This window comes from Eucalyptus grandis, chromosome 4, assembly GCF_016545825.1.
Source record: "Eucalyptus grandis isolate ANBG69807.140 chromosome 4, ASM1654582v1, whole genome shotgun sequence".
NCBI lineage: Eukaryota > Viridiplantae > Streptophyta > Magnoliopsida > Myrtales > Myrtaceae > Eucalyptus > Eucalyptus grandis.
The window spans coordinates 20,676,475-20,693,335 of NC_052615.1; the positions used below are offsets into that span (position 1 = coordinate 20,676,475).

Sequence of the window (16,861 nt, forward strand, 5' to 3'; positions counted from 1 at the left end):
TTGGAATTAGGTGAATATAATGAATCTGTGTATAAGTAGAGGAAAATCGAGAGAACGTTATAACAAAAAAAAAAAAAAAGTTGATTTTGAGCATTCATACAAAAGCAAGTAGATCTAACCCTATGCCTATTGGTGCCCATAAGGATACGCTCCAACACCATTAGTCCAATTAGATTATCAATTTTGCACAAAGAAGACCATATTTCCATAAAAGAACGTTGCAAGATCTGCATGAATCCTTGCTTATGACATCTTTTGAAAAATGCTCCTATACAAAAGCTACTAGTCATAAAAAAATAAGTAAGAAACTCAATGTAGGTAAGACGAGACATGTATATTATATACACATGCTGAGTATTACAAGAAAACTAAACAATGGTATATTAGGCGAAGAAAAGAAAAGGAAAGTGAGCCGTTCAATTCGAGTTAGTAATCAAGTATAGAAGTAACATATGGCAAGGGATGGAAGAGTGAGGGAGTTTTCATTGAATAGCTTCATCTATATCACCCTATCTCATCATTGACTGATATTGTGAAAGAATGTCTAGCTCCCATTGCCTCTTTGCTCTGAAAATCGAAGTTTGTTGAGGGAGAAATTGTGTCAAGAGGAAGTCCAATCACTGAGAAAATTTAAGTCACTGAGAAAAATTGAGTCAATGGGAAGGACTTTTCCTTAATATATCGGGATGTTATTTGAAGTGTTAGGTCATGAGCATTCCGTAGATACAAAAATCCAGTTAATGAGAAGAAAGATGTAAAAGTCATCATTTTTTTTAGAATTTTTACAATGCTATGCTGGAAGTTAAATGTAAGATTTATCCTGAACACCGTTGCACCAATTTGGAGATGAGAGGCCAAGTGAGGCCGAACATTGGCCTCTCATCAACGCATGTCTCATTTATAAATTAATTTTGGTATACAAACCCTAAAGAAGGGTTGCCCTCCTCCGTGGGGAATTGAGGAGGTTAATTCTTGCGCTCCCATAGTCCAATCACAATTTAATTTGCCTTTGAGCACGGTGAAGCGAGATGGATTTCTGTCAATTAGAAAGGAAAAAGGTTTGTAATACTGTGAAGAAAGATTCAAACCCAACTTCCTAATTATCCTAAACCGTTTTATTTATATCTATTTTATTGGAGTATATTAGCTGCAATTGTGATTGACTTTACTTATTGAAGTGAATGTTAAAAATAGCTACACACTATTTGTTCTCTATTACTATATCAGGAATAATATTGAATAATAACTTTTTTCCCCTACTTCTGTATTAGCTAAATTAGTTTGTACATTTCTAAGCTAAATCTTTATGGTAATCTGTTCTTTTTTATTGCATGCAACACTTAGGGTTGCAAATGTCTAAGCTTCTAGTAATTAAATCCATAGAAAATTCTTAAATCTGGAGTTCTTAAACTCTATGGAGGAAGAACAACCAGATGGATGCCATTTTCCTAACTTTCAAATTGTTTTCGCACAGATCAGATTAACCTTGTTATACTCATTAATTTGGAGAACATTACACTGCTAGTCAGTAGAGTTTCAGTAAACCACACAATGCCAACACTATGCAGCTCTTGCTTATTTACTTGAGATCTTGCCATTCCTCAAGCAGCTACTTCACCAAATGTAAGTATGGTTGTGTTACTGCATGGCCAAGTATCATTAGCGAAATAATTATGAAATATTTCATTACAATGCTCGCAGAAATAAAACTCATTACAAAGAACAGCCAAAAACCAGCATTATTGTGCCGAAGTATATACAATGCTTGGAGAAATAATGAAAGAATCAAGGTGAACTCGCATCTTTCCCCTGGCTTTTTTCTGTGGAGGAAACTCAATGCGTCTCCAAATATTGAATGTTTACTCTACCGCGCGACGTCCACCACCAAGCTGAAACGCAAGCAATCATCACGGCACATAATTCCCTGTGTAGTGAATGTATCAGATGCTGCTGTTAAGCATTATCCTTCATAAAATTGACTGACGGTATTGGTGAAATTGAATGATCTGGCCTCTCAAGCTACACTCCACCTGAAAATCACAGGACAAACTCCCTCAGATGACTTGAGTATATATCATCAATGAAATGTCCCTGCATGGTCTGAAAGGCCTAAACGTGATGATGGAATTTGACCATGCTGAGCTGTGAGCAGCTGAGGCTTTACTTGACTGACGCACCATTGTGGTGTGTAATGAAAGAAGTGAATGTTGTATAGGGAAAAGAAAATTGTATACTGGAAGACTCAGCCAAAAAAACCTCCATAAATTCCAAGAGAGCTTCATGGTTCACAAACAAATGAATCAAGTATTATCATGGACTTTAAAAAGATACCCCACTCACTTTGAATGCATCCATGCAGCTAACTCACTACTTTTTTTCCCTCACAAATTCAGGAATCTAAATCAAAATCAAGAACGATGAAGTTCCCTATCTCTTAAACATCAAGAATTTTGGTACCGTGAATCTTTCTTCCTCTAGTGAGCTGAGCGCACCAGATATGATAAATGAAGCCTGCCTGAATCAGTTTTGAGCAACATGGCTCACAAAGAGTTTCATCCAAGATCACCCTTGGCACATTTTAAACTTGGTGAACCAATCACCGACTCAATCATCAATCAGAGTCTGCAACTAAGGACCGAATGTTTTCTAGTCTCTTATTCTCTGTTGCAGAAGACACAGTGCAAGATGCATCCATATTCACATTCCATCTCTTTTGTCCTTGATTTTACTAGAAACCTGAGAATCCAAACAGCAAATTGCTCCATTGCAAATCTGTTCAACTTCAGTGGAGCAAGCTAGAGAGAGCGATTATAGTATGAAAAGGAAAAGCGACATGGAGGATGGAACCTTGACTTAGTAACGGGACAAATGAACAAAAAGAATGACTTTCCTTCCAATTTAGCCTAAAAGAGAGAAAAAGAAGAAGATTTCATCACATTAATTGGGTGGAGCAATGGCAATCTCTTGGCAATATTCTGTAAAATGCAAGTAGGGCAACGACTTGTCAAATAATGTGCATGTGCCTACCTACAAGGCTGCAACTAAATCCCTAATTCTTGCAAAGCAACTGCCATTGAAGCAGATGCTTCTTCTAGTGTCCATCTCTTGTGAGCTGTATTGAAGGCCCCACAAACATCTCACTCTTTCCAATCATAGTCTCTTTCCTAATACCACACTCTAGTCCTGCATTAACCTATCCAACTAAGTGATCAACATTAGGCTATGCCAGTTGCATAGATGATGAATAAGCAGATTAAGCCACTGCATGCAGCTCTAACTCTCAGATAAACATGCTGAAATTGTATCAACCTTTTTAGGGCATGATGGTAGCACACTGGTTTTCTCTCAGAATAACCAGTTTATCCAAAACATATAACAAAAGATAATACACTGTTGTCAAGAAACACAGAGGAATAACGCCAAAATAAAAGCCAAGAGTGAATAGATAATAATCCTTCAATAGAACTTGAGAAAGCCACGTATTGGGAAACTAGGCAATCGTCATGCCAGGAGATGAGATGCTTATGCCCCTAATCTCAGCCTTCCTCAACCCTCTACTGCAAAATTCACATGATTGGAATGGTTCAAAGTCGTAAGATCTGTTGTCTTAATTAGTCTTGGAAGAAAGAAGATGCTCTTTTCCAGTAAAGTGAGACTTCTAAGTAAAATTTCAAAAATCATATGTAAATAATGAGCTCCATTGCAGGCTTTCTTCAGGATCTGTTGGTGGACACGATCTCTCAAATAGTCTGTTGCCCTCAATTCCTTGCACACATCAAACCAACAATGCTTACCATCAAGAAAATGAGAATCTTTGTGTCTATATAAGGCCAATTGCAAATGATACATAAAGTAACAAGTACATCTCATAAACAGTCATACACATAAATGCGCCATAGCCATACTCATATAAGACCAGAGACGACAAGAACAATAGAAATTTGAGTTCTGTACAAGGTCAAATACAACAAAAATTTACTTGAAATAAGTATGAAGTGGCTGCAGTCCTATTCAAACAAAAATCTGTTCTTATTGTTTCAATTTCAACAACAAAGAAAGTCTCTAAGCAATATTCAGTTTTTACCCAAGCATGGCTCAGATGCCTATTTTCAATCTGAAACACAATGCTGCCCCCTCCTTCCTCAAAGGGTGGAAAAAGATGGAGAGCTTATAATATTTCTCTAGATTTGGCAAAAGCAAAAGAGCCCCTAATGAAATTCAATGGGGACTGATGCAGAGCTCATTCCGGCCTCACAGGGAGGGCCCCTGAGTTTGCAAGATGGAGCTGCCATAGCTTTGTGGCTAGAGCAATAGTAGTGTGGCCCAGCAGAGAAAACAGTATGGAAGCATCAAAGAAGCATATACACATTAAAGAACGCCCAGTGTGGACTCATTAAGAATATGCTCAGGGGAAACTCTCTAATATATTGCAGTAAATTTGACTCTTGTGCTACCCATTTGCCAAAAAAAGGGACTAGTTCAAGTTCCACATGTTCCATTTGACCTCCCAGATTGAAACCCCCAATTAGCAAGATTCATCACCAGTTGAAACAATCTATCTAATGCTTTTGAGATAGCAGTTCAAGACGGTTACTGAATAATGGGGCAGTAACCCATAATTCATATTGTTTCAATGGTCAAGTCAAGCATATCTTCAGTCATCAAGAAGATCTCATTTTGCCAATACTTTCTCCACCAGCAGTGTACCGAAAGCATTTCCCACAATAATAGCACGATAATACCCAGAACTTTATATCCAACTTCTGCTGTACTGATAACTTCTCAAGCAACAAGATCAACTTCATCACAATCCGGACGTACGACATCTACCCTCATCATGCTTCGGTAGCAATCGGGTATTGGGGCACCAGCCTGCACACAGAGCTCTACCACAGCAGGAGCTTTGCCATAGTACCTCTTCAAGTTGTTATTCAAAGCTGGCCCATTTAAATTCTGGACATGCCAGACATAATTAGGGCCAACAATATCATCTATTGTTGCTTCCTGCCATGCGTGCAAACCATTGCGAGATTGGTGCTTTGATGACTTGCAGATCCTAACTTTATGGCCCTTGGGACCCACCTGAACCTCAGGACAGTACCCGCAGGTCCACACGGTATAACTTTCCATTATCCTTTTCACTCCTTCCATCATTTCAAACCACCACTCCAGCATCCACACACTCAATTGCTTTATGTTTTCTACTTCATCAGTTAAATTACTCCAGATGTCCAATTTGCTTTCTTCAATATAGCTGGTTCTCAATGGAACAACATCCCTTCCCATTTCATCCGTTTTGATTGCTGATTCAGCAAACATGTCTCTGTCTATTTTGTGTGTTTCACTTACAGACTCAAAGTCTACAATTCTTCCCTCAATACAATAGACCGGTTTTGTTCTTCTCTTTGAGGGAAACTTTTCAAGGTCTACACCAGCTTGTACACAAAGCTCTACAACAGCAGGAATTCTTGGGACTCTGTGCCTCTCATCATGCCCAACTCTTGGTTTCCCAACACGATCATAGAGATGAAAACACTTAGGGAAAAATACAACATCTTGAACACCGCCCTTTCTCCATACATGGGTAGCGCTACGAAGACCGCTATTTGGACCAGTGCATGTACGGATCTCATGGCCAACATGACCGATATGAACTTCAGAACAGAACCTAACAAGCAATAAAAACCATACATATTAATAGATGTTCAAGTAGGACTTCCTAAAAATTGCAAAAGACAAGATGATAAGAATATGCTAAAAGACTCATCAGTTTTATAGTCATGTTTGTTAGTCTGTTACATCAGAATCTCCTTGTATCCCTCTCTATCTTTCTCTTTTTCCCCCATAGAGGAGTAAAGAATACGGTAGGTCTCTCCTCCCATTTTTCCCTTGATAATTTTCTTGTATCCTCATATTGTTGACATCTAGAACTACATTACATATATCCGCACAAAAATGCTCAAGTATCACAGCTTGGTGGCGTTAAACCCATCAAGCTGTTTACAAAGTTATCTCTGATAAAGGTGACTTTCAACTTAAATAAGCAAGCAATGCTACATTTGAAGAAAGAAAAGAAAAAGAAAAAGCATTAACAAGGGGTACAAGAAAGAGAACAAGTATGAAGACATAAACTTTGCCCATCTGGATACAAGAGTCACTCCTTCAAGTAACATGTAACTAGCAAGAAAATCTAACAAACTGTCAGAATCCCAAAGTAGCCTGTCTTAGACAAATTCATTGATCACATTGACATGTTAAAGGAAGATGCTTCAATATCTAATCAACCGCACAGCCTATCAAAGCTTAAGCAACATGAGCCAAAAAGCATCAGAAGTCAACTCAATAATACCTACAACGTTGTACCGGAACAACCTTGAGGAGCTCCGATAAACCCTTGAGTAGAGACCCTCGAGCGCGATAGACACGGTGAGCCACCTCGACGAGCTCGGGCACGAGCAACCCGTTCTCGGGCGGGTTCTCGAGCATGAGACAGGGCTGCAACTTTCGAGCTTCTCTCTCTTCCCTCGCCCTCCGAATCAGCTCTTTCATGGGGGTCACGAAAGGCTTTCTTTCGGCTTTCCGCCTCGGAGGCCTCGGCACGTCCGAATACAACTCGCCATCGCCACCATCATCATCCACTCCTCCACTCAATGCACCAGAAGATGAAGAAGAAGCAGCAAAAGCGTAGCTTCGATTGAGGCAGCAATTAAGCCTTTCTATGTGAGAAATCTGCACCTTTATCCTTCTCAGCATAGCTGGCTACACTTGGCAGAGATACAGATGGGAACACACAAGAAGAAATGCCATTCAAGATCAGGGCTTTGAAGGTCGCATTCAGAACCAAAATTTTGCAGTCGAAATTGTAAAAATTGGAAGAGAGAAGCGAAAAGCACGCGCCAATACAGTCCAAATTTCAACCGACCCAGATAATAATGAGGGATGAAAGATTGAGGGAAACTAGAAAAATCGCATCTTTAGCACATGAAAGTGAAGATGTTCTTCTCCAGGTACCTTGGTGGTGCCAGGGGCTGACAGCGGCCACCGGTGGAGGAGACAGCGGCGAGAAAGGGAGGAGAAGGTGGCGGAGCCGACGGTGCGGGAGGACGGCGATCGTGGACCCACGCAAGTCCTGGGGAGATTAATCCTCAACTTTTTCACCGGCGAAAGCCGGGTTGTCTTTGGCTTTAGACGATTTATTATTATTATTTTTATTTTTTTTATTTGACGCGTTGGCTTGGACTCTTGAGAAAGATAGATATTTTTTTTTTAAACAAAAATTTTAACTCATAGAATGAAGTTTTTTAGAAATTAAGGGTGCGAATGATAAACATTCAACGGAGGTTCACCAAAAAAAAAAAAATGATAAACATTCAACTCCAAAATTCAAATTTTCCTATTTCCGTATGAGTTTCTATACAAATAAACATTTAATAATCATACACAATTTCTATTCTAAAAATAAAAATTTGTTTGAAAATGATACATAATTTCTCCCTCCCAAACGATAATGGGGGTTGATTGTGGACAGATGGTGAGCAATCAACAACGATCGATGATGAACATTTGATGACTGGCAATGGGAGGTGGTTGCAAATGGCTAGCAAGCGACCGAAGTCCAACGTAATCAACAATCGACGTCCAATGATAGGCATCCAACATCCGATGGTAGGCAATCATTGTCCGACATCTGGTAATTAGCGTTCGATAGCTCATGTTCAGCAACAAGTGTCCAGCGATCAACGCCTGGCTATCGACATTCAGTGATACGTGTTCGACAAGTGGATGGTATCACGTGTTCGACAAGTGGATGGTTATTGTCCGATGTCCAATGACCAATGTTTGACAACTAACGTCTAGTGGCAGCCAATGATTGGTGGCCAATCAACTATTAACAAGAGTGAGCGATGAGAAGAAGAATTTTGATTTCTCACTTTTATTTTAGAAATAGAAAAAGTATAAAATTTTCATTTTCATTTATATTACAAATCTATTTTTAAAGTAAAAACTTGTTTTAGAATTAGAATTTTTTTGAAGTACAAATTTGTTTTAGAATCAAAAAAATGAAATTGCTCTGTCAAACATATTTCAATTTCAAACTTGTGCCTAAGAATAGAAAAGTACAAAAACAGAGAAATGAGATGATTATTATGTGCGCATTCCAAGAAAACACTCAATTTCACTTCCTATACCCTTGGCATAGCCAATACAAGATTTTAACTAGATTTTACCTTATTGTTACCTACGTTTGTAATACCTTAGCTTAAATTTGATGTAACTGCACTTTGAAAAAGAATGAAAGAAATTAAAGCAATGCTATACCTTTTTACGACCATCACTTTAAATTTAATGAGGAATTATACATCTTGAAAGGTGTGATATTACGTCATAACTCGATTCTTTTATTTATTTTTTAATTATTTTATTGTTGGCAATATGTCACAACACCCATAAATTCATTAGGCGGTTGTAATAGAAAGGTTGACTCCTATCAACGTTAAACGTCATAAATTGGTTCAATAAACCTTAACAAGGTACGATATGGAGTATCATCTTTCACCCATCAGTGATACATCCTCCTAATATATATAACTAACATGAGATTTAGTTTGAGTTATGACAAAAGATCAATTACGATAAGTTGCAATTATAAACAACAAATGGATTTTCCAAGCTCCTAGAGAGTTTTCAATTAGTATGATTGTATGTTTGTTTTTTAACAAAGTTTTACTATATATAAAAAAAGTATATCACGTTTCTAACATTATTACATGTATTTTATTATCAAATTCAAAACTAGGAGAAAATATAAAATTGAAAAGGCTCATTAACAACCTATTTTCAGTCAATTGATCACTTTTCTCATTTTTCTTTGCAATTCTGAAACCAAAATCCACATTTCTTGAAGATTGAGTGTAGCATCGGAGTGTAAATTGTTTGGATTACTCCTCGGATTTTGACATATAATATGTTTGGGTAATTAATCCTGGTACAACCCTCGAATTTTGACTTACGTTTTTTTTTTTCTTTTTGGATTACTCCTCGGATTTTGACTTACATTTTTTTTTTTTTTGGTAATCCAGGAATCCCGGTACAACCCTTGGATTTTGACTAACCCAGAGCCCCAGAGCACAACACTGTACTTGTACTTAAGATCACTAGCACGATGTTGGGATTCGAACACCTTCCCTTACGTTAGGGGAAGGAGCTCGAAGCCAACGCTGCCACCACATGGGTGGTGACTTACGTTTTTAAGGTCCATAGATATTAGATAATATTCTTTTAGTACCCTCTTCATTTTTTTTTTCTTGATCCTTCCTGAGCTTCACGGTTTATCAATATTAATATAATTTCCCGCTAAAGGAATCCGACAACGTAAAATAAAACCGTTAATACAGTTGAGAGCGTTCCAGCCTCGTTCTCGCTCCATGTCATGTTACTTCAACCGCTCTCTGGTTCTTCCCAAGATGAGCTTCCCCTGTCACTCTCTCTCCATTTTGACCACCATTGCCGCCAAGACCATCCCGCTTCCTGCTTCTCCCGAGCCCGACCCTGTTTCGCCGCAATTCGCGGTGCTTCGCAAGATCGAATCTTGCAAATCCATTCAAGAGATCAAACAGTTTCATGCCCTGGTCATCAAATTGAGGCCCCTCCAGACCCAGTTCGTGTACAACGCCATTATCAGAGGCATCACGAGTTTCAGGACCGGCTGCGGTTCCTCGTTGGAAGCAATTCTGTTGTACAGAGAGATGCTCACGAAAGGACTGGTGCCCACTGATTATACCATTCCGTTTCTTCTCAAGGCTTGCGCGCAGGAGTTCGCTCTGAGGGAAGGCGAGGAAATTCACGTGCACGCCATCAAGACTGGGCTGTTGGGTTCGAATGTCTACGTGAAGAATACTCTGATGAGGGTTTATGCGGTCTGTGGGGTTATTGGAGCTGCTCAGAAGCTGTTCGACGAATGTCCCCAACGGGACTTGGTCTCGTGGACGACGTTGATTCAAGGATATGTCAAGACGGGGTCGCCGAGGGAAGCTGTTGAGGTGTTTTTTAGGATGTGCGAAGCTAGTTTTGTAGCTGATGAGATGACGCTGGTCATTGTGCTCTCGGCATGCGCTATGTTGGGAGATTTGAGTCTAGGGAAGAGGATTTACAGGTATATGCATGAAAATGGGGTAAAGAGAGATGTTTTTGTCGGCAATGCTTTGGTGGATATGTTCCTGAAATGCGGCGATGTGGATCTCGCTTGCTGGATTTTCAGTGAGATGCCCATGAAAAATGTGGTATCTTGGAACTCCATGATATTGGGATTGGCTCAACAAGGAAAATTCAAGGAAGCATTGGTTGTGTACGAGGAAATGCAAACCATAGGCATTAGGCCTGATGATATCACTCTAGTTGGTGTTTTGAATTCTTGTGCTAATCTTGGATTGCTTGAGTCCGGGAAGTGGGTTCACACGTACATCAATAAACATAAGATCAGCGCAGATGGATTCATAGGGAATGCGCTGGTTGATATGTATTCAAAATGTGGAAGCATAAACCAAGCGCTTAGGGTTTTTCAAGGGATGAAACACAGGGATGTCTATTCTTACACGGCCATCATTGTTGGTTTAGCAATGCATGGAGAGGCAGCACTGGCTTTGGAAATCTTCTCTGATATGTCTTTGGTGGGCATTAGACCGGATGAAGTAACTTTCCTCGGCCTGCTTTCAGCATGTAGTCATGCAGGACTTGCAGACGAAGGACAGAGACATTTTGAGGACATGTCAAGAGTTTATGGCTTAGAACCTCAAACAGAGCATTACGCCTGTATGGTGGACCTTTTAGGTCGTGCTGGACTGTTAAGCGACGCGGAAGAGTTCATAAAGAATATGCCAATTGAACCTGATGCCTTTGTTTGGGGGGCCTTATTAGGAGCCTGCAAAGTTCATGGGAAAGTTGAACTTGGGGAACTTGCAATGAAGAAACTAGTGGAAATTGAGCCAGAGCGAGATGGTGCATATATATTGATGTCAAACATGTATTCATCAGCAGATAGATGGCGAGATGCATTGAAATTAAGAAGGTTCATGAAAGAAAAGCATGTGAAGAAGACTCCAGGTTGTAGTTCCATTGAACTTGACGGCATAGTTCACGAGTTCAGGAAAGGCGAGAAATCACACCCCAAAATTGAAGAGATCAGCAGGTTTCTCGAAGAATTTACGAGTCACTTGAAGAGCTATGGCCAGCAAGATATAATTGCATTTGCTTGATCTTGAGGCAATCAGGTGCTTGCCGAGAGAATTCAAAAAAAGAAAAAGAAAAATTTGTCATTTAAGAAAGCAATACAACAGAAAGTCAGCAGTGAAAAAAGTTGATCGGTCATGGAAGCCGTACTAAAATTTCTGGCTGTGTACTTCATCAGAAACCAGATTCTATTCTTTGACAATTTCTTGCCCTGAATTAATCATGGCGACTTCGCTGACAATGCCATTAACTTCTTCTAGAATGCTGCACACTTGAACTCCATCTGTCATCTATGACAACAAGAGATCCAACTTGTGGTGAGAATGAAGATGCATTATCTCATTGCCATTCGGATCATTTTAGAGTCTGTCGAGGTCTCTAAAAATTTGGTTTGTAAGTTTAATCAGGACAATCTGAATTCGGGATCCCTAATAGCATTCTATGGACTACCCTTTAAGAGTGCTTTGGTAATTAGACTAGTAGTTTTCTCTCACCCATTAATCAAGCAGTATTCTCTCGCCACATTTTCTTCACAATTTTAAAATCTTAATGACCCGCATCGTCTCTCTTTCTCTCTCCCTAATCTTTCCTTGAAAATGAGAGAAAAGGTTAAGTTTAATTTATGAAACTATTCGACCAAATTTATCTTTTGCACACTCATCGTGTGTGTGCGCCTAATAAAATAAAACAAGAAAAATTGTTCGTCTGTTGTTTATGCTCCATATTTTTTGCTTCTCTTTTTCATTTGTGAAGCGAAGCAAACGGCAGATGAGAAGTTCGAAAAGATTTTTGGCTTCCCGGGATCTTCTCTTCCTAACGGCCACATTAGCCAAAAGATCAGCTTCCACCAGATCCTCTGCTATCTTTCCCAACAACCCATTATATCACCCTCTCTCTCTCTCTCTCTCGCTTCTTTTTTTTTTTTTTTTTTTTTTTGCCATTGTTACATTACTTCTTTCATTTTCACCACCTCACTGGCACCAGAAGTTCTTACTTCCTTCACGCTCTCTCTCTCCACCTCTAAACTAAGCTTTCATACTATAGGTTGGTCTCTATCTTGTGTCTTGTTTACTTTAATTCGTTTGCCAACGACTTGGCTGCGAATGTTCAAATGGAAGATTTCAATTAAAGGTCACTTTTCAGCCCAGATGCTGTAGTTGTGATCTTCTCCTGTGAAAGTTTAGTATCTCATTTTCGCCTTTTAGACCCTTCTGATGAATGACTGATAAACTGTCTAAGAGTTCCTCCAAATAGATAGTAACATAGCTCTTGGTTAGCCGAGAAAAATTGAATTTAAGCACATATCGTGAGTCTATGATATGACACTATTTGATGCTTATAATGCAATATCATTCATCTGCTCAACTTGGAATGCATATGCAAATGTTATATATTTTATGCATACTCACTTCTATCTTCTTGGATGTACAGCGTCCGATCATTTACCATCTCTCTCGTACCTTCTCAGCTGAAGAACAGAGACCAAAATGCAGAAGATGGTCAACAAAAGAAGCTTGGAATCATCTTTGTGAGCGCTAAATCCTTTGATTTTCTTCTCTCTCTCTCTCTCTCTCACACACACACACACACACACATCACTCTTCAATATTAATTCACCGCTCTATCTTGACTTTCTTCACCCGTCCCCTTGTTTTTCAGGTCGTCTAAGTTGGGTGCCCCATCCGAACTTCAGATTCTTGTTTGTGGCGAGCCCTTCACATCGAGTAAAGTGAGGAAATTTGTCACGATTAATCTTAGATCACATAAAATCATTTTGCTTTTCTTTGTTAGATCAATGGTTATAAGCTAATGTGAATTGCTGACTGCAATTTAAAATTTAACGGTCCAATTGTTCTATCAGGAGCTTCTAGCAGCAAAATCAGCAAAACTAGCTGCTTTGTTCGAGGAAAAAGATCCCTGCGAAAATATATCTTCCTTCCTGCGAGACATTTCTGCTGATCCAAACACCTTTGAGCTTGTGGCAAGGTTCTGCCACGGGTGGGAAGTACAGCTTTCGACAGAAAATGCAGTACCCCTCATTTGCCTTGCTTTTTACCTGGAAATGACTGAAACTCACAGCCCCAACAATCTTCTGAAGAAGGCTATTGATTTTCTCGAAGAAAGAGTTCTCCCAAGCTGGAATGAGACCATCAGGGCCCTGCGACTCTCGGAGAAACTCCTTCAGCAAGCTGTGCATCTTGGCCTTATTGATGCCTGTTTAAGTTCAATCATTGCAAAGGCACAAGTTGAACCCCACCTTCTCGGAAAGCCAATTAAGGCTCCCAAAATGGATGAGAGCAGTGAGGGGAGGAAGATGGGGAATGTAGACCCAATGCAAGGAGAAAGCTTTTTGTTCTTGACTGGCAATCAGAGGATTTAACAACTCTTCCTCTGCGATTTTACGAGCTGGTCATTAAAGCAATGAACCAAAAAGGCGTCCCGCCAGGATATGTGGCTGCATCTCTTTGCCAATACGTGAAAAGATGGATTTGTTCCAGCCCAACAGGAGGGGAAACCATGTCAATATGCAAGAGGAACTCTCAGAGGGAAGTAATCGAAGCAGTGGAGAGACTCCTGCCTCACGAACCGAGGCTGCTTCCATGTACTTTATTGTTTCATATGTTGAACTCTGCAGTCACATTGGAAGCGAGTGCTGACTGTAGAAATGGATTCGAGATCAGGATAGGTAGACAACTTGACCAAGCAACTGTGACTGACCTCCTAATTCCCTTTCAGGGCTATGCCACAGAAACACAATACGACATCGGTTGTGTCAAAAGGATCCTGAAAAGTTTCTACATGAACTACACTTGTTTGGATGCATCAGGTTTTATCAAAGTAGCGGATCTCATTGAAGAATTATTGGCAGAAATAGCAAGTGACGTGGACTTAGAGGTCAATTCGTTTCTCGCCCTGGCTGAGATGTCGCTTGCAGCATCTTTAGAAAATCATACAAATTCCGATGGAATATACCACGCGATCGATATTTACCTGGACAAGCATAGATTCTTGACGGAGTTGGAGAAAGAAGAGGTGTGTCAGGTACTGGACTTCCAGAAAATGTCTCCCGAAGCGTGTGAACATGCGGCGCGAAATGAAAGGCTGCCGCTTAGGGTGGTTGTACAGGTGTTGTTTACTGAGCAGTTGAAGCTACGAGAAACAGTACGGTTTGGAAAGGATGGAGAAGAAGAGGCAGAGGAAAATGAAGGGAAGTTGAGCCGTACCGAGGATGAGTTGAGGATCGAAATGGAGAGGGTGAACAGCAAGGTGATGGAGCTTGAGAGAGAGTGCGGCATGATGAGGAAAGAGATGGCGGACAGAAGCGGCGGCAGTCATAAGTTGGAGAAGAGAGGGAAAGTTGGTATGTGGGGAGAGATAAAGAGGAAGTTTGGGTGCATGAACAACATGCACGATTGTAGCTCTCAAGTGAAGAAGAAGAAGGTGCATCCTAGGCATCGCTAATGGTCTTTTGAATGTTTCACTTTTTGGGGTAAAAATGTTTCTTTCGTTTCCATGTATATAGTGGTTTCTTGCATCCTCAACTGGGCTTAGTTACTATTATTCAACTGATTGTGATCCTGGTAGCGTTCGTTGGTTCGAAGAACTGTTCTTTGGAGGGAATGTCAGGGCTATTTGACAGCTTAACCAAGATTATTCATGTGAACAACTAAGCTTTGTAGAATTTCATTATTAAATAATTACTAATTTGAGATTCTCTCTTTTACCTAGATATATTTTCTGAAAATATAAATGAAGAGTTCATCGGTTGGAACCTCAAACACCGGCAGAAGCTCATTGTGGTACTGTGCCATCGACAAAGCTTTCAGTATGAATTATTCTACAAATTTGTCCAGTTGAACGAGTTTACCCTGCAAAAGTTGTCAGAAAAATGTACTTATGCTTCGTTACAATCAATATATAAGCAGGAATCAATGTTATATTCAACTATGTATGCTCTGTATCAAGTTTCATATCCCCTTTAATATTAGTCTCTGACACTTGCGATAGCTTGTCCGGGCAAAATATTTGGCTCATGCACTTCGAATTGAAATCCAAAAACAAACAAGCTTGCTAGCAAGAAAGCATTAATATTAGTATTTCACATAATGATAATCATCTTCCTTTCTGGTTCTGTTATTACATGTATGACTTTTCTCTCATGAAAAGGAGGTAAAAGAACAAACGAGTTCACTAAATACATCAAACTGTCACTTTTCCACACTTTAGCCTAGAATATCATCACATCATCTCACATGACATGAAGGCCATGTCAGTTTCAGAGACCTCAGCTCTTGCACACAGATGTTAAGAGGATTCCTATCACATGTAGGTAAAAAATCTCATTGCAGTCGGTTTCTATCTCGCCAACCAGATTCACAGCTTGAATTACGAAGCCAAAAAAGGAATCTTTTTCAGTGAAATCACATTGACTCGATCGTCCATCTTGATCTATAACATATACTGACAGCTATTTGCACCATATGCATCAGAAATGTATAACGTTAACCTTCACACAAGGTTCATTTACAAGAGGAAACCCCAGTCAATGGCGTCTCGCTTTCCCTCGAAGTGATTGACAGATCCTGATCATTCAACGTACTTGAAGTCGACCCTGTGTTGCTATGAGAATGATCACCTCCACCTTCTGTATTTCCCAGAGCATTATTGTTATGCCCTTCAACGCCTGATTGATGTCCGTTTTGCTCCTCATTCCCCATCACAATCACAGCGCCAAAACGAACGTGCCTTCGCTCGTCATCATCGTTGTCTCTGCTGTGCGGGGAATCTTTCACCGGCGACTGTGGATGTCTCGCCGGTGCCGGCTCTGGCGCCACAGCAGTGCTATTTACACGAGGGGTGAACCCTTTTGGTGGATTACATGCAGGTCTAGGCCGGAGCCAATAGTAGAGATAACCAAGAAGCCAAAAGCCCCATGGAATGGCCTCAAGGACTATGCCGGCGAGGTAGAACCAGCTGGGGTTTCGGTGTTAGGACGGAATAAGTAGAGGCCGAGGAAGACGCCCCCTACGACGATGCACACAAAGAAGAGGGTGATTATGGTCAGGACCCGCGCATCGCCATCCCTTTCTCCCATGGAGATCTAACTTAGATGGCTAAACGTTATGAATATGAGAAAAATGAAGAACATGAACCAAATTACAGACGAGTAATGGTTGATCCTATATCTGTTTCTTCCGCTAGAATGGTTGCCGGAGGAAGACAAAGCGGTGTCGGCATCTCATGGTGGTGGGGGAGAGAGAGAGAGAGAGAGGCGATCAAAGCGGGAGTTTGTTGATTGTTCTTTGCACGGCCGCTAGGGGCAATGCTATAAATACATAGGCAAAACGCATGAATGCAGGCCAGTAATATATGTCTGTTTGATCTTCTCGGTGCAGCTCCAATTCTTCGTTTTTCGGTTTTAATAGGTAAGGAAACAAATTATCAAAAGGAAGAAACGAAAATCAGAAATGGATGGTAGCTTCTTAACATCTTCTAGACCTTCTTTGTTCCGAGGCCATGAACACGGGTTGTTCCGTTTTGCGTTAATGAATGTTATTATATAGAAAATATCAAAGCGGCAAACAATCACAGGAGATTTTTTTTTTTTTTTTTCAGCCAACTATCAATGCAAAGA

At 40.2% G+C, this 16,861-nt stretch overlaps 3 protein-coding genes across 5 annotated transcripts; 2 read left to right on the forward strand and 1 right to left on the reverse strand.

Moving 5' to 3' along the window:
- Positions 1-3,805: 3,805 nt before the first annotated feature.
- On the reverse strand, positions 3,806-7,152 carry LOC104441198 (APO protein 3, mitochondrial). Of its 3 annotated transcripts, none has more exons than XM_010054223.3 (3): positions 7,012-7,152; positions 6,350-6,755; positions 3,806-5,668 (listed from the first exon to the last, which is right to left on the reverse strand). In XM_010054223.3, exons 2-3 carry the CDS (start codon positions 6,751-6,753, stop codon positions 4,783-4,785), a joined length of 1,290 nt encoding a protein of 429 aa, XP_010052525.2. In that variant the 5' UTR covers positions 6,754-6,755; positions 7,012-7,152; the 3' UTR covers positions 3,806-4,782. The 3 variants fall into 3 exon arrangements, with proteins under 3 accessions (XP_010052525.2, XP_010052523.2, XP_018727519.2); XM_010054221.3 differs by having other exon boundaries at positions 6,350-6,759; XM_018871974.2 differs by having other exon boundaries at positions 6,350-6,764; positions 7,012-7,149.
- Positions 7,153-9,360: 2,208 nt separating this feature from the next.
- LOC104441199 (pentatricopeptide repeat-containing protein At1g08070, chloroplastic) lies at positions 9,361-11,547 on the forward strand. Its single transcript, XM_039311146.1, has one exon. It carries the CDS (start codon positions 9,426-9,428, stop codon positions 11,250-11,252), a length of 1,827 nt encoding a protein of 608 aa, XP_039167080.1. The 5' UTR covers positions 9,361-9,425; the 3' UTR covers positions 11,253-11,547.
- On the forward strand, positions 11,406-14,958 carry LOC104442797 (BTB/POZ domain-containing protein At5g17580). The gene is given in 5 exon segments (XM_039311147.1): positions 11,406-11,543; positions 12,658-12,754; positions 12,886-12,955; positions 13,088-13,504; positions 13,507-14,958. Coding segments are annotated over 4 exon segments (1,710 nt in total). The 5' UTR covers positions 11,406-11,543; positions 12,658-12,713; the 3' UTR covers positions 14,689-14,958.
- The last annotated feature ends 1,903 nt before the right edge of the window (positions 14,959-16,861 follow it).